This window comes from Rhinatrema bivittatum, chromosome 6 (genome assembly GCF_901001135.1).
Source record: "Rhinatrema bivittatum chromosome 6, aRhiBiv1.1, whole genome shotgun sequence".
NCBI lineage: Eukaryota > Metazoa > Chordata > Amphibia > Gymnophiona > Rhinatrematidae > Rhinatrema > Rhinatrema bivittatum.
Genome location: NC_042620.1, coordinates 103604655 through 103621484, shown reverse-complemented (window position 1 = coordinate 103621484; position 16830 = coordinate 103604655). Strand labels below are relative to the sequence as shown.

General features: G+C 43.4%; 1 protein-coding gene across 1 annotated transcript in view; it reads left to right on the top strand.

Annotated features, from left to right (window-relative positions):
• STK39 (serine/threonine kinase 39) overlaps window positions 1-16830 on the top strand; it is a 484232-nt gene that overhangs the window by 452644 nt on the left and 14758 nt on the right. Inside the window, exon 17 of the mRNA XM_029605673.1 lies at window positions 13737-13801. Coding sequence (XP_029461533.1) covers window positions 13737-13801 — 65 coding nt within the window. The remainder of the gene's footprint in view (window positions 1-13736; window positions 13802-16830) is intronic.

The following is a 16830-nucleotide window of genomic DNA, read 5'->3' as shown; positions in this document are numbered from 1 at the left end:
ATGCACCCTAGACTCCATAGGCAAGACTCCATACCCTGTCTAATTCCGCCTTAAGATGCATACCTTGTTATCTAATATCTTGTTAATTCTGAAACTTGTTAATTTCAGATTTATTAAGTATTTATCACTTCCCGTTCGAAAGGACTATTTATATATTTAACTATGTTGAATATTGCCTTTTTGTTATTGTTTGCACCGGGCAAGCTCTTAGCCTTGGTTTTGGTTTGGCACCGGGCAAGTTCTTAGCCTTGGTTCCTTAAGCAGTTTCTTGTCTCTCACTTTGTTTCATGTAACTCTCTTACGCAAAGTTTTGTTCTCTGTAAACCGGTGTGATTTGTAGTTTTGTACAGGAATATCAGTATATAAAAGTCAAAAATAAATAAATAAATATATATATATAATACATCAGGGCAGGGTACAGTAAAAACATCCATAATGAGTAAAACACAAAGCAACATTACAAACCAAGAACAGGCTTCAAAGGACCACAAACAAATCTTGTTGGTTGCTGTCTGAATCTAATTCCCCTTTTCCTCCTGCTGTTAAAGCAGAGAGCAATAATGGAGTTGCATCAACAGTATGAAGGCTTATTGGTTAAGGGTAGTAACCGCCACACCAGCAAGTTACCTCGATGCACTCTTTTCTTCATTTCCATCCTCTAGCCTTTAGAGATCTACAGTATTTATCCCATGCCCCTTGGAAATCTTTCACCATTTTTGTCTTTACCACCTCTTCTGGAAGGGCATTCCAGGCATCCACCATCCTCTTCATGAAGAAATATTTCCCCACGTTGGTTCTGAGTTGTCCTCCCTGGAGTTTCATTTCGTGATCCCTAGTTCTACTGATTTCTTTCCAATGGAAAAGGTTTGTCAATTGTGCAACATTAGAACCTTTCAGGTATCTGAAGGTCTGTATCATATCTCCCCTGCACTTTCTGTCCTCCAGGGTATTTATTTATTTTATTTAAAAGTGTTTGTATACCGTCTTTACAAACAGTGTTTAATCAAAACGGTTTACATAACTAAATAAAAAACAAATGTAAATAAAGATTTAAATTTAAAAGAACATAAAGATTATCAAATTATAAAAGCTCAAAATTTCAAAAATATATAATAAAAATCTAAAACAATGAATAGTTTACATAAAAAATAAATCAATATATAATAATGTTGTGCCCTGTGTGATGGAGAAAGTTATGTTATTTAGTGTGTGATATATGGAAAGCAGATTGAAATAAATGTGTTTTTAGGGATTTTTTGAAGTGTTTGGAGTTGGATATGGATCTTAAAGAGTCTGGTAATGAGTTCCATAAGATTGGTCCAATGACAGAGAATGATCTTTTTCTGGTGATGTCAAGACGGGCCTGTCGTGGTGATGGGATGTCTAAGAGGTTTTTATCCAGTGATCTTAGATGTCTGGTGGGTTTGTAAATCCGGAGAATGGAACATAAGGTAATTGAATTAGGAGTGTAGATGAGAGAGTGTATAATGGACAGGATCTTGAACTGTATTCTGTATTTAATTGGTAACCAATGTAATGATTGAAGTATCGGAGTGATGTGATTTTTTATGGAAGAGTTTGTTAAGATACGTGCTGCTGCGTTTTGGATCAGTTGAAGTGAGTGAAGTGTGTTATCTGGGAGACCTATATAAAGAGAATTACAGTAGTCAAGCCCAGAAAAGATGAGTGATTGAAGTATAGTCCGAAAATCGTGAAAGAAAAGTAGAGGACGAAGCCGTTTCAAGAGTTGAAGCTTATAAAATGAATTTCTGGTAATTATGGATATGTGTTGTTTTAATGAAAGATCTGAATTAATGGTTATACCTAAATTTTTGCAGATTTGGAGATGGGGATAGTGATACCGTTAAATACTAATTGAGGGGGGGGACCTATGGATGAATCTGTAATTGATGAGAGGTGGACTATTTCTGTTTTTTTTTTTATTTAGTTTTAGTCTATTGTGAGAGAGCCATGTGTCAATAGTCGTGAGGTATAAAGATACTAAGGATAATGTGTGAGTCCAAGAGGTGTTGTATGGTACCATAAACTGTATGTCATCGGCGTAGATTTTGAATTGTATGTTTAGTGAGGCTAAGATGCGGCAAAGAGGTAGTAGATAGATGTTGAAGAGAATAGGGGATAGAGAAGAACCTTGTGGAACACCCGATGCAATAGAGTATGGTTCAGAAGAATGATTGTTTATATTCACTTGTTGAATGCGATCAGACAAAAATGAATAAACCATTGTAATACAGCACCCGAAATACCTATAGATTTGAGAATGGAGATGAGAATTTGGTGATCAACAGTATCAAAAGCCGCGGAAATATCTAAGAAAACAATGATGTGATCTGTGTAAGAATCAAAAGCCCGAAATATAGTGTCAAATGAAGTCAACAGAAGAGTTTCAGTGGAGTGACCCTTGCGAAATCCATGTTGGTTTGTGTGTAGTATGTCATTTTCTGACAGATAATTTGATAATTGAGATAACACTACTGATTCAATCAGCTTAGCTAGGGATGTTAATGTAGCAATGGGTCTGAAATTGTTAAGATCAAAGTCATCCTTTGATTTATTTTTTAAAATTGGGAGTATGGAGGTTTTTTTGAGGGAAGATGGAAAGAAACCATTTTCTAGAGATTGATTTACTAATAGTGCTAAAAAATTGCTAGCGTGAGGACCTAAGGCTTTGAAAAAGGTACCAGAACACGGATTGTCGGGTGAGTTAGAGGGGTTTTGTTTTCTGATAATGGTTTGAATAGTGTTTTCAGAAACTGGTGTAAATTCGGACCATGTATAAGTAGATTCAAGGTTATTGTAGGAGGGAAATGGTAGCTTGGAGAGTTGATTTGAAATGTCTGTGACTTTTGATTTGAAATGATTAGCAATTTTATTACATAGAGCCGTGTCAAAAAAGGTAGAACATTCTTTTTCGGTGGTTGTTAGAGTTTTTACTATATTGAATAGTATGTTAGGGTTTCCATTAGCTTTGGCAATTTGATTTGCATTGTAAGATTTTTTTGCTAAATTAATGTTTTTATTATATTGACGTAGTAAGGAATAATATGCATTTTTTGTTTCAGGGGTTTTATTCTTCCTCCATTTGCGTTCTAGTTTTCTAAGTGAAGTTTTTAATGAATGCAAAGCTTTTGTATACCAGGGAGCATTTGTTTTGGTTTTTTTGTTTGCTTGTATTTTTATTGTTTTTAAAGGAGCAATTGAGTTTAATGAAGAAGAAATAGCAGAATTCCATTTATCAATGGTTTCCTGAATGTTAGGAGCAAGTGTAGTTGGTAAATTGGGTACTACTGTATCGAGGAAGGTGTCTATGGTAGTGAACTTTCGTTTGACTATGGATTGTGAATCCTTTTTGTTTAATGTTTTTGTATGAGTGATATTAAGGGAAAAATTGATTAAATAATGGTCTGACCATGGTATTGCAGTAATCTTGGTTTTTTCCGGGATATTTGAGAAAAAACTGGAATTGATAAAAACCAGGTCTAAGGTTTGACCTTTTGTATGTGTAGAGGATTGGATAAGTTGTTCCCAGCCCAGGCCTGACATGGCGTCCAGAAAAGCATTTCGTATGAGTGAAGGGCGTGTAATATGTAAATTAAAATCGCCTACTATAATGGTTTTGCTTAAGTCGACTGGAAGAGAGGCTATAAGCTCAATGAAACTTGATAAATCAGATTGTAAACATCCTGGTGGAGAGTAAATAATACAGATGTTTAAGAAAAAAGTTGTTATGAGTAGTACTTCATGGCGACCTGAGACAGTGAGCTGTTTTTTTGTAGGTGAGAGTGAGGATTTAATAATGGCTAAAATACCACCACCTCTTCTATACAATCTAGGTTCTGAGAAAGCTGAGTAACCTGATGGACATAGCGAGTTTAAGAGTACAGTATCGGTTTCTGAAAGCCATGATTCCGTTATTAAAAAAAAGTCAGGGTTATTTTTCAGTATTAGATCTGACAGTATTGGGATTTTTTTGCGCACGGATTGTGCATTACACAACATAAATGAGTAAGTTATAACAGACATGGTAAACAAGGTTGATAATACAGTGACTAAGGAGTTTCTAGTACAGAATATAGAGTTACCTAGGTTAAGAGTCTTAAAAGATTTTCTTGTAGCTGGTATGGGTCCATAGTTTCCGTTGCCAGTGACTGTTGGAATAGACATGATGATGTCGAAGTAGTCTTTGAACGATAAGGAGAATTTGTAGTTAGATAAGTCTCGGTGCAAAAACGAAGGGGCGAAACAAAGGGGCAAGCCCCTTTCTCGCGCTCCTTCGTCGCACGACGCCAGGAGGTCGCTGCGGTTTTAAGTGGGTAGGTCGCTCCCCGATGATGTCATGAAGGGGGCGGGTCTTCCAGCCACTGAACGCAGGAGAAACAGCGTTTGTGATGCAGAAATGACAGTTTAAATCCGGGTGTCCAGCAGTAAATAGGGTACTTCAACCTCTCCTCATAAGTCATTTGGAGACCCCCTACCATTTTTGTTGCCCTTCTCTGGACCGCCTCCATCCTATCTTGGACCCTGGAGAATAGGAGCTGACAGAGGAAGCGTTTGCCCTGCTTCGGCCAGATGGGGTTTTCCACAGATGGATTTGATGATGATGGCTCAGAATGCCAAGTGTCCGCAGCTTTTTAGCAGAAAAAGGAAATCTGAATCGGCAAGGCTCGATGTGCTGACACAGTCATAGCCTCAAGGGGTTCTGCTTTACATGTTTCCACCTTGGCCATTAGTAGGCAGGGTGATTGGGAGGATTCATAGACCACGAGTGTTAGTAATACTTATAGCTCGAGAATGGCTCAGGAGTCTGTGGTTTGTGGACCTCATATGGCTCAGAGAGGGGACATAGGAGGTTCGATCATGTGCAACAAGTGTTTCAGGGACCAGTGATATGCGAGCAGCAGATTTGCTTTGTTTCACAGCCTGGCTTTTGAGAGGAGAAGGTTGAGAGGGAAAGATTACTCAGAGGAGGTGATTGCTACATTGCTTCAAGCTCCTTTGCCTATGTATGATCTGGAAGGTCTTTGAGATTTGGTGTAAGGAAACGGGGCTATTTCTGTTACAGACTTTGATTTTGGACATTCTTTTCTGCAAAAGGTTGTGGAAAGGGGCCTTGCACTGAATTCTCTCAAAGTGCATGTGTCAGCTTTGGCATGTTACCGAGATAACGTTGAGGTAGTAGTCCCTTGGTGTCTCAATCAGATATGGCTCTTTTTCTCTGAGGGATCAAGAAGTTGCGTCCTCTGATTAGGGGCTTGATATCCTCTTGGAATCTAAATCTGATTTTGAAGGCATTAGGAAGGCTCCAGCTGAGCCCCTCAAGAGGGCCTAACTGAAAGATTTGGTGTTGAAAGTGACATTTCTTGTAGCAGTTTGGTGAAGCGTGTTTCAGAGTTTCAAGTCTTATCCTGCAGAGATCCATTTTTGAGGATTACATCTGAGGTCGTTTTCCATTCATACAGTTCTTTCTTTCTTGCTTGAAGGTGTTTTCAATATTTAATTTGCAGAAGTCAGTAGAATTACTGGTATTCAGGAGGTCTGGAAATAGTTTGGAGGAACTCCATGTGTTAGATGTGCGTAGAACACTATTACGGTAATTGAAGGTGACTGTCACTTGTCACCTGTCTGGACATTTTGTTTGTGCTGTATAGTGGGCATAAAAGAGGTCAGATGACCTCATATGCTACAGTTGCATGGTGGATTAAGGAAGTCATCGCATCTGCCTACATTTGCAAAGGTTTGAAGGTACCACTTAGGGCCCAGGTGATGTCGTCAGAAGAATGTCAGTTTGTATCGCCACAAGATTTGTATGGCCGCTATGTGGTCCTCGTTGCATTCGTTTACCAGACATTATTGTCCAAATGTACAGGCTCGGGATGCCACTTTTTTGGTATGAGTGTCTTGAGAGCAGAACTTGCAGACTCCCTCCCAGTTTAGGGATGGCTTGGGTACATCCCATGCATCTGGACTGGTCTGATATGGCGATAAAGGAAGGTAAAATTAGGTTTCTTACCAGCCAATTTTCTTTTCTAGAGTCCGACCAGACCAGTCCAGAATCCCACCCATGGTCCTGCTTGTCCGTGTATAATTTCCAGTGTATTGTTCAGTGCTATCTGAGTTTTAGAGCCCCTTTCAATAGGGGGATTCATAATCGGAAAAATAACATACGGCAAATCTTTGGGGTTTTTTTCATTGGTTGGTTTTTCATCCTTGCATGTGGGGTGGGTTTGCTTTGGGAAATTAATACTGAATGCCTGCAGGTGGCACAGTTCCTTGTAAGGCTGTTTCCAGCAAAGCTTTCATTCTCTGCCTCAATTTGCTGTTAGGGAAGAAAAGGTCATGTCTGAACTTGTCTGGTAGGACTCCAGGAAAGAAAATTTAGCAGTCAAGTAACCTAATTTTACCTTCTTTTTTCCATGTAATGTAATTGTATTGTGCAATTAAGAAAAAAGAAGGCTGTAAGCAAAATGGGTCAATAGTTAACTTGCCATTTCATGAAGCTAAATTTGGGAATTGACCTTTTACAGTGCTATGATACATATTCTCACAGGACAAGCAGGATGGTAGTCCTCACATATAGGCGACATCATCAGGATGGAGCCCAATCACGGAAAACTTCTATCAAAGTTTCTAGAACTTTAACTGGCCTCTACTGGGCATGCCCAGCATGGCACTAACCCTGCAGCCAGCAGGGGTCCCCCTTCAGTCTTCTTTTTTCCGCGCAGCAGTAGCCTCACGGTTTAGGAGCTCTGAAGAGATTCCTGACAGGAATTTTCTTTACGGAATTAATTAAACTTAAATTGCCCCACAGGGGTCCCTCCTCTAACTTTTCTCAGGCCGCAGTACTCCGGTAAGTTTTTTGACAGTTTTCCGTCGATTGCCGTCAGGTTTGGCCCTCGCAGCCTACTGGCCGTCGTCCGTACTGGGGCTCGATTTTTTCTGTGGCCATGGCATCGGGGTTCCGTCGGTGCCCGGACTGTACTCGCACCATGTCTATCACAGACCCTCATGGAATCTGTGTAATGTATTTAGGCCATGAGCATGATGTCCTGACTTGCACCAAATGTGCCCTCATGACACCAAAAGGTCGCAAAGCCAGAATGGAGAAGATGGAACTCCTCTTTTGTGCTCAGACCCCGACGCAGTCCATCGCATCGACGTCATCGGAACCGGCACCGTCCACCGTCCGGTGACTGTCCACCATCGACGTCTTCACGGCCATCGATGCCCGCTACTCCCTCTCAGGAACGAGGGGATCGCAGGGAGAAACATCGACATCGTAGGACTTGGACCATCGAGGGAGCAAAATCATAGACCTCGCCACCATCGAAGAAGCCCCGTCCAGGAAAGGCACCGACCATTCCTGCGACTGGGTCACCGTGGCCACCCTCACCCGATCGGGGTATGGGAGTCGCGATTCCGCCGGTAAAGGTGGTCCCTCTGACTGTGCCTCTGCCTCCCTCTTCTGTTCTGGAGCCGGGGCTGCTTGCTCCAGGTCTCCGAGAAGAACTGGACCGGTTGGTTCAGGCAGCCATCGACAAAGCGATGCAACGGCTCCAGGTTCCTCCGGCACCGACACCGAGAGTGGAACCAGTCACCGGACCCGATTGCAGCAGCGTTGGCACCGCTGCTATCCTGGATGGAGGCGCTCATGTCCGCCCTTCCACCGGTGGTTCCTGGGTCTCCGATGGCTCTGGTGCCCTCCCTGTTGACAACTTCATCGGGAGGAGAAACACCGTTCCGCATTCCTCCATCAGGAGTTCTGCCTCAGCCATCGATGCCAATTCGTCCCTCGCCACCGATATGTCCATCGGTGCCGATACGTCCATCGGTGCCGTCTATTCCGGCACTGATGCCTTCTGCGCCATCTTTGGTGCCCCCGGTGGTTCCTCCGATTTTCTCGGAGCCTCAACCGGGGCCTTCAGGTATCCAACCCCCTTCTCATCCTACAGGTCCATCTGCTGATCCTTATGACACCTGGGGTGATGATACTTCCACAGACACCAATGATTACCTTCACCTCCTTCTCCTACTAAAAGTAGAAAGCGTTCTCCTCCAGAGGACCTTTCTTTCATTAATTTTGTGAAGGAAATGTCTGAGTTGGTCCCTTTTCAACTTCAAACGGAACAGGATGATAGGCACCAGATGATGGAGTTGCTCCAATTCCTGGATGCCCCAAAGTGATCACTTCTATTCCCATTCATCAAGTTCTTCTTGACCTCCTCAAAAAGAACTGGGAGAACCCTGGATCCATTGCTCCAGTACACAGAAAGGCTGACACTACCTATTTAGTGCAGTCAGCCCCTGGCTTTCAAAAATCTCAGCTCGACCACCACTCAGTTGTGGTAGTCGGCTCAAAAGAAGGCAAAGAGGTCGAAGCCTCACTCTTCTACCCCACCTGTTAAGGAACAGAAGATCCTAGACAATATTAGTAAATGAGTGTTCCAAGGGGCCATGCTCATCTCCCGAATTGCAGCTTACCAACTTTATATGACCCAATATAATAGGGTCATCTTCAAGCAGATACAGGACTTCTCTGAAACCCTGCCTGAACAATTCCAAGACCAGCTTCAAAACCTTGTAAACAAGGGTTTTGAGGCAGGAAAACATGAGATTAGGACATCTTATAATATCTTCAACACCTCTACTAGAGTGTCTGCAGCTGCTATTTCGGCAAGACGATGGGCCTGGCTCAAATCTTCTGACCTTCGCCCAGAAGTACAAGACCGGCTATCTGACCTACCATGTGTAGGAGACAATGTATTCGGTGAACAGATCCAGCGAATGGTGGCTGAATTAAAGGACCATCATGAGACCCTTAAACAGCTTTCATCAAAACCTTCCGACTTCTCCTTAAGACAGCCCTTCAGGAAGGACTCTAAGAAGTCGTTCTACCGTCCGAGGAAGGCCTATCCTCCACCAGCAAGGTCCCGAACTACGAGAAGTTATCAAAAGCCTCAGCCTCGCCAAGCCCGAAAGCAAAAATCACAAGCAGTTCCCCAGCCGGGGCCTGCTTCAGGTTTTTGACTTCCACTTGGAAAGCAGCAGCCTTATTCCTCTGCCAAGCATACTAGTATAAGGTCGATTATGCCACTTTCACAACATGTGGCAATCAATCACAACCGACCAATGGGTGCTATTTTATTTAGTTATTTAACATTTTTTATATACCGATAGCCGTTTGCACATCGTATCGGTGTACATTTAACTCAGAACTAGTAGGCGATGCCTTTACATGGAACAGAAACTAAAAATAAACAGTAAAGTATAGTAACAGATATTACAATGGACGTTAAACAATATTAATAAAAGTAATGTACAGTATATTTACAATAGCGACAATAGCGTCAACAGTCAATATGTACAATAGCATCAACAGTCATATAGACAAAAGATTTTCGTACGTCAGGTGGAGGGTGTAGAGGGGAAGTAGGCTTGTTGAAAAAGCAATGTGTTTAATTTCTTTTTGAATTTTGGGGTGGATGTGGATCAGGCGGGAGGGAGTTCCAAAGAGTGGGGGCAGCGAGGGAGAATGCTCTATTCATAGTATAGTTTAGTTTGTAGGGTTTGATGGAGGGGGAGCGGAGTGTTCCTTGGAGGGCAGGACGTGTAGATCTAGTGGAAGAGCGAGGAAGAAGGGGGGGGCAGAGCCAATTGAATTTTTCATTAGAGATACTTTTGTGGATGAGGGATAGTGTTTTGAAAAGGATACGTGATTGGATAGGTAGCCAGTGGAGTTCTATGAGGGTAGGCGTGATGTGATCTCTTTTTCTAGTGTTAGTAAGGATACGTGCAGCAGCATTCTGTAGGAGTTGTAAAGGTTTGGTGTGGTTGGAGGGGAGGCCGAGGAGGAGAGCATTACAGTAATCGATTTTGGAAAAGATGATAGATTGAAGTACTGTTCGAAAGTCAGAGAAGTGCAGGAGGGGCCTGAGTTTTTTGATAGTTTGTAATTTAAAATAGCAGTCACTTAAGATAGCTTTGATGTAGGGTTTGAAGGAGAGTTGATTATCAAGAAGAACACCAAGGTTGCGAATGTGGGGGTGGAAGGTGGTGGAAGAGTAAGATAGGGGAGGAGAAGGAAGGGGTAGTTTAGAGGAAATAATAAGGAGTTCTGTCTTCAATCATTGCTCAGGGTTACCACCTGAACTTTCTCGCTCTGCCACCAGACTCACCACCTCTGTGGACGTGGGAGACATCCGACCACTCTATCATTCTGGATCAGGAGGTTTCCCTCCTTCTCCAGTTAAAAGCAATAGAACCGGTCCCACTCTCGCAGCAAAGCCTAGGGTTCTATTCCCGGTACTTTCTGATCCCCAAAAAATCCAGGGGAGTTCATCCAATTCTGGACCTACGTGCTCTCAACAAGTACCTCCAGTGGGAAAAGTTCAAGATGGTAACCTTGGGGTCGCTTCTACCTCTTCTACAAAGAGGAGACTGGCTCTGCTCTCTGGACCTCCAGGATGCATACACACACATTGCGATAACTCCTACTCATCGCAAATACCTCAGGTTTTTAGTAGGCCCCAAGCATTATCAATACAGAGTGCTTCCGTTCAGCCTAGCGTCTGCACCACGAGTCTTTACCAAATGCCTCGTAGTTGTCGCAGCTTTCCTCAGGAAACAAGGTGTTCACGTCTACCCCTATCTGGACGACTGGTTAATCAGGGCTCCAACCCAGCAAGCCACTCGGTCGTCCCTCGATTTCACTTTACACACTCTAATTTCGCTAGGATTTCTCATCAATTATGGAAAATCCTATTTAATCCCATCTCAAACCTTGTCGTTCATTGGGGCAGACTTGGACACCTTGCAGGCAAAAGCCTTTCTACCTCAACAACGAGTGCTAACACTTGTGTCTCTCGCTCACCAGTTGCAATCTCAACATACAGCAATGGCTCACCAATTCCTCGTCCTTCTGGGTCTCATGGCGTCCTCAGTCCATGTCACACCAATGGCCCGTTTGACCATGAGACTCATGCATTCAAGCTGTTCAGCCTCTGTCGACCATTGTCCACATCACCGACTCACTCCGGGTGTCTCTCGCCTGGTGGAAAGATCAGAAAAATCTCCTCCAGGGACTGCCCTTTCAATGCCAGATCCTCAACTCATTCTCAACACAGATGCTTCCAACCTCGGGTGGGGAGCCCACGTGGACAATCTACAGACACAAGGGTCTTGGTCTCCAGGGGAAGCCAAACATCAAATAAACTTCCTAGAACTTCGAGCAATGCGATATGCTCTCAGGGCTTTTCAGGAACGCCTATCAAATCACGTCATCCTGATTAAGACGGACAACCAGGTGGCCATGTGGTACATCAACAAGCAGGGAGGCACAGGCTCCTTCCTTCTGTGTCAGGAAGCTGCGCAGATTTGGGCGGAAGCGCTCTCCCACTCGATGTACCTCAGGGCCACCTACTTGCCGGGAGTGGACAATGTCTTGGCGGACAAACTGAGTCGCGTCTTCCAACCACACGAGTGGTCTCTCAACCCCTCGGTAGCGACCTCAATTTTCTGACAATGGGGATACCCCCAAACAGACCTCTTTGCGTCCTCTCAGACCACAAAGTCGACAATTTCTGCTCCCTCATTCGGAGCGAGCGCTCTCCGCCCAGAGATGCATTCTCCCTCTCATGGGCAACCGGTCTGCTCTATGCATTCCCTCCACTTCCTCTTCTCTCGAAGACTCTCGTGAAGCTACGTCAGGACAAGGGAACCATGATTCTGATAGCACCTCACTGGCCACGCCAAGTATGGTTTCCCATACTTCAGGATCTCTCCATCCGCAGGCACATTCCCTTGGGAACGGACCCGCATCTGATCAATCAAAACAAAGGATGCCTACGCCATCCCAATCTTCAGGCCTTGTCTCTAACAGCATGGATGTTGAAAGGTTAATCCTTCAACCACTTAACTTTCAGATTCGGTTTCTCGTGTCCTGATTGCTTCATGGAAGCCTTCCACAAGAAAATATTATTCCTATAAATGGAAAAGGTACACATCATGGTGCACCTCACAGTCCCTTGATCCCTTTTCCTGTCCATTCCCAAGGTTTTTGGACTATCGCTGGCATTTGTCGGAATCAGGTCTAAAGACCTCTTCCATCAGAATGCATGTCAATGCGGTAGCCGCCTCCCATAAAGGTGTTGGGGATGTTCCTATATTGGTACAACCCCTCGTAACACGCTTTTTGAAGGGCTTGCCCCATATCAAGCCACCTTTACGTCCTCTGGCCCCTTCTTGGGACTTTAATCTGGTTCTCGGTCGGCTCATGAAACCACCATTCGAGTCTCTTCACTCCTGTGACCTAAAATATCTCACATGGAAAGTGATTTTCCTTTTGGCTATCACTTCAGCTCACAGAGTTAGTGAGTTACAGGCCCTAGTTACCTATCCGCCTTACACTAAACTCCTGCAGGACCGGGCGGTACTCCGCACTCACCCTAAGTTTTTACCTAAGATAGTTTCAGAGTTTCACATTAATCAATCCATCATACTACCTACCTTCTTTCCCAGGCCCCATTCCAATCCAGGGGAACAGGCTCTGCATACCCTTGACTGTAAACGGGCTCTAGCGTTCTTCCTAGACCGTACAGCTGCCCACAGGAAGAGCGCTCAGTTGTTCGTCTCTTTCTATCCCAACAAATTAGGGCAACCTGTGGGTAAGCAGACTCTCTCCTCCTGGTTGGCAGACTGCATATCTTTTTGCTATCAGCAAGCAGGCATTCCTTTTCAAGACCGAGTTAAAGCACACTCTGTGAGGGCCATGGCGACTTCAGTAGCACACCTATGATCTGTGCCGCTTCCTGACATTTGCAGGGCTGCCACCTGGAGGTCTCTCCATACTTTCGCAGCCCACAATTGCTTGGACAAAGCCGGAAGACAAGATTCCATCTTTGGCCAGTCTGTCCTGCGTAACTTATTTCCAACGTGACGTACCTACACCCTTCCGCCTGCCCAGTGGGGTTCAGGATGCCCTCTACCAAATTCCACCCCAGTTGTTGTGCCTGTTGCACACCGTTGGGTACATTTGGTGCATGTTCGGACATCCTCAGCTCTGTACTCACCCATATGTGAGGACTACCATCCTGCTTGTCCTGTGAGAAAGCAAATGTTGCTTACCTATAACAGGTGTTCTCACCGGACAGCAGGATGGTAGTCCTCACGAAACCCGCCTGCGGCCCCGCGGTATTGGGTTCGTAACGTTTTATTGTTTTATTTTTCGGCACTGCCTGTAGCTACCAAATAAAATTGAAGGGGGACTCCTGCTGGCTGCAGGGTTAGTGCCATGCTGGGCATGCCCAGTAGGGGCCAGTCAAAGTTCTAGAAACTTTGATAGACGTTTTCCGTGATTGGGCTCCATCCTGATGATGTCACCCATATGTGAGGACTAACATCCTGCTGTCCTGGGAGAACACCTGTTACAGGTAAGCAACATTTGCTTTCTCAAATTTCTATTCTGTACACTGCCTTGGGTGGTCAATTTTTGACTAGGCAGTAAGTCTAGCAATGTGTTTAAATTTGAGTTTTATTAACATAGGGATAAAATAACTAACTTGTTATATGGACACCATAGCTAAGGGAGTTTCCTGCCTTAGAGAGTTTACAGTTGAAGAGCTAATATAATAGCAGTGGAAAATAGGATCCAATATGATTTAATATAATCCTGTTTTTCTTTGGGTGCCATTTTTTTTTAGAGCATTTGTTTATTTTTACAGTTGCAGCTAACTTGCAGAAGATGGTAGATGATCCCATGACATTCAAAACGTTGACTTTTAAATTGGTAAGTGAAATGTCATATATATATATATAAAATTTATTTTTTTTTTGTAACAGTATATGAAAGAATTGAATATGAACTATAAAACTTTAGGTTTTTCTGTTATCTCATTTAGACTTTTGTCTTTAGCTTGCAATTCTATCTATAAAATAGACTGCTTTACAAGATGAAACATTTGGTTTAAGGTTTAAGGTTTGTTTATTTTTATACCGTTATCTTGGTAAAACCATCATAACAGTGAACAATAAATTAAAGCATGGAAATACAATAATGTAATGATCAATACATAAACAGATAATATATAAATGAAGCATTAATTATAAATACTAAAAATAAACATTAAAAATTAATTAAAATGCAGAAGGATAAAATAAGAATACAATACAAACAATAATGTGCTGTGTAAAAACCAGATTCTGCTGTCACTGTGTTTCCGTATAAGCACGTTTAAACAGCCATGTTTTGAGTTCTACTTTAAATTTTTTAATATCAGTTTGCAATCTAATTTCTTCAGGCAATGTGTTCCATAGTTTTGGACCTGCTATAGATATTGCTCGCTCACGAACTTGACAGTGTTTAGCCGATTTGATTGTAGGTACTGCTAACAATCCTTTGTTGGCTGACCGTAAATTCCTTTGCGGGACGTGTAGGCATATTGTTGTTCAACCATTCAATGTTTGAACCATAGACTATATTATGAATTATGCATGTGGATTTGTACTGTATGCGAAAAGTCAATGGCAGCCAATGTAGTGATATCAGTATAGGAGTTATATAATCACTCTTCTTTGTGCCTGTTAAGACACGAGCCGCAGCATTCTGTAGAATCTGTAAAGGTCTAATAGCATTGAGTGGTAACCCTAATAAAAGGGTATTACAATAGTCTATGTTAGCAAAAAGGAGAGCCTGAATGACCGATCTAAAATCATTAGGTTCTAACAGAGGCTTGTAGTTCCAAGGTGGCAGGATTTTAACATAGGCAACTGTGATCAACCTTGGCCTTCCTTAGCCTGTAATCCACTTTGAAGCGCTGAAAAGTGGAATCTAAAAATCTAAAAAAGTAAAAATAAAAAAATAATACGAGATACAAACACTTGAGATTAATGAAGTGAAAAATAAAGGCCTCAGCTTTATAAGAACCAAGTTAAGATGATGATCTGAAGACCTGCTTTCTTCTTGATACTACAGTTGTGCAGTTTCTCAGTCTTTTCAAGAAGCCTGTCTGTCTGGCTTAACCAGTAGTCTGCCCTGCTCAAAGCAAGACTTGCCAGTCCACAGTCACGGGCCATGTCTGTACTGGGGGTCAGTGTCCCTCTGCTGGCACTATGGCATGGAAGAAGGCATAGCTACTGCCATCCATAGTCCAAGGTGCAGTTAAGAAGTTGTCACAACCAGCGCAGAACATCTCAGAGCCAGCTGCTGCTATGGTAGATACCTCTGCCATGGCTTAGAGTCCTTCCTCTACTTTAAAGGCAATCCTTAAAGATGATGAGCCAAACTGGGTTTCCAAAGAGAATGTCCCTCCTTTATCTCTAGTGAAGAGGGTTCCCCAGCCAGTGTGAAGCCCAGCTATCAGAGTAGTGAATAATTTATTTGTCTCCTTAAGCCCTGACTGTTTGTATTTTTAGTCAGTCAATAAGGTAGCTGTAGGTAGTGTGTATTTTTTAAAGTCTGCAGAACTGAGTGTTCTCCAGACTTTTAAAGAGTTGAGTGTTTGTATTTAATACTAACTGAGTGCTTGTATTGGAAAAAAAAAAAACACACACAAAAAAAAAACCCAACCCAAAAAGTAGTCAAAGCTAGAAATAAGCTAGGAGCAGTGTATACCAAAGTAAAAAAGTTGAATAGTTCAGCTCAGTTACTCACCTTCCAAAGGTGTTGAGGTAGTGTGATTGGGTTTGAATAGGGACCAACATTTGTTAATCAAGGGAGCAGTGAGTCACTCAGGCTGACTAACCATAGCAACCTAAAACATAACTAGGAACTGATCAAAATAGAGATGAAGGCAGCAGTCCAGCAGCAAGAGGGGGGCTTCCCAGTCTTTTGCATCGAGTGTCACATGTATGATTTTTTACCCACCGGTGAGAAGTTGTACATGTGCATGCGATGCAAAGAGCTCCTGGCTCTCAGAGAACGAGTCCGATCTCTGGAGGCTAGAGTGGCAGACCTGGAGGAACTGAGGCAGACAGAGAGGTATATAGATGAGACCTTCAGGGACATAGTAGTCAAGTCCCAACTTCAGACTGGCAGCCCTGGTGCTGCGTTGGAGGAAGAAGGTCTCATGATGGGAGAGCACCAACCAGGTGTAGCAGGAAAGGATCCTGTAACAAGGACCTGCTCTCCAGGTGATGCATTATCCTTTCGCTCTGAGGATATCTCCCCAAGGCCTACTGCCCAGGAGGGAAGGGTTAGGTCGGCCGACATAGTTGGTGATTCGATTATTAGCAATGTAGATAGCTGGGTGGCTGGTGGGCGTGAGGATCGCCTGGTAACAGGCCTACCTGGTGCGAAGGTGGTGGACCTCACGTGTCACCTAGATAGGATTTTAGACAGTGCTGGGGAGGAGCCGGCTGTCGTGGTACATGTGGGCACCAACGACATAGGAAAATGTGGGAGGGAGGATCTGGAAGCCAAATTTAGGCTCTTAGGTAGAAAGCTTAAATCCAGAACCTCCAGGGTAGCATTCTCTGAAATGCTCCCTGTTCCACGCGCAGGTCACCAGAGGCAGGCAGAGCTCCGGAGTCTCAATGCGTGGATGAGACGATGGTGCAAGGAAGAGGGATTCAGTTTTGTTAGGAACTGGGGAACCTTTTGGGGAAGGGGGTCTCTTCCGAAGGGATGGGCTCCACCTTAACCAGGGTGGAACCAGACTGCTGGTGCTAACCTTTAAAAAGGAGATAGAGCAGCTTTTAAACTAGAACAAAGGGGAAAGCCGACAGTCGCTCAGCAGCGCATGGTTCGGATAGAGGTATCTTTAAAGGATACTAATGATGCATTAGAATTAGGGCATCCTGACAGTGAGGTTCCAATAA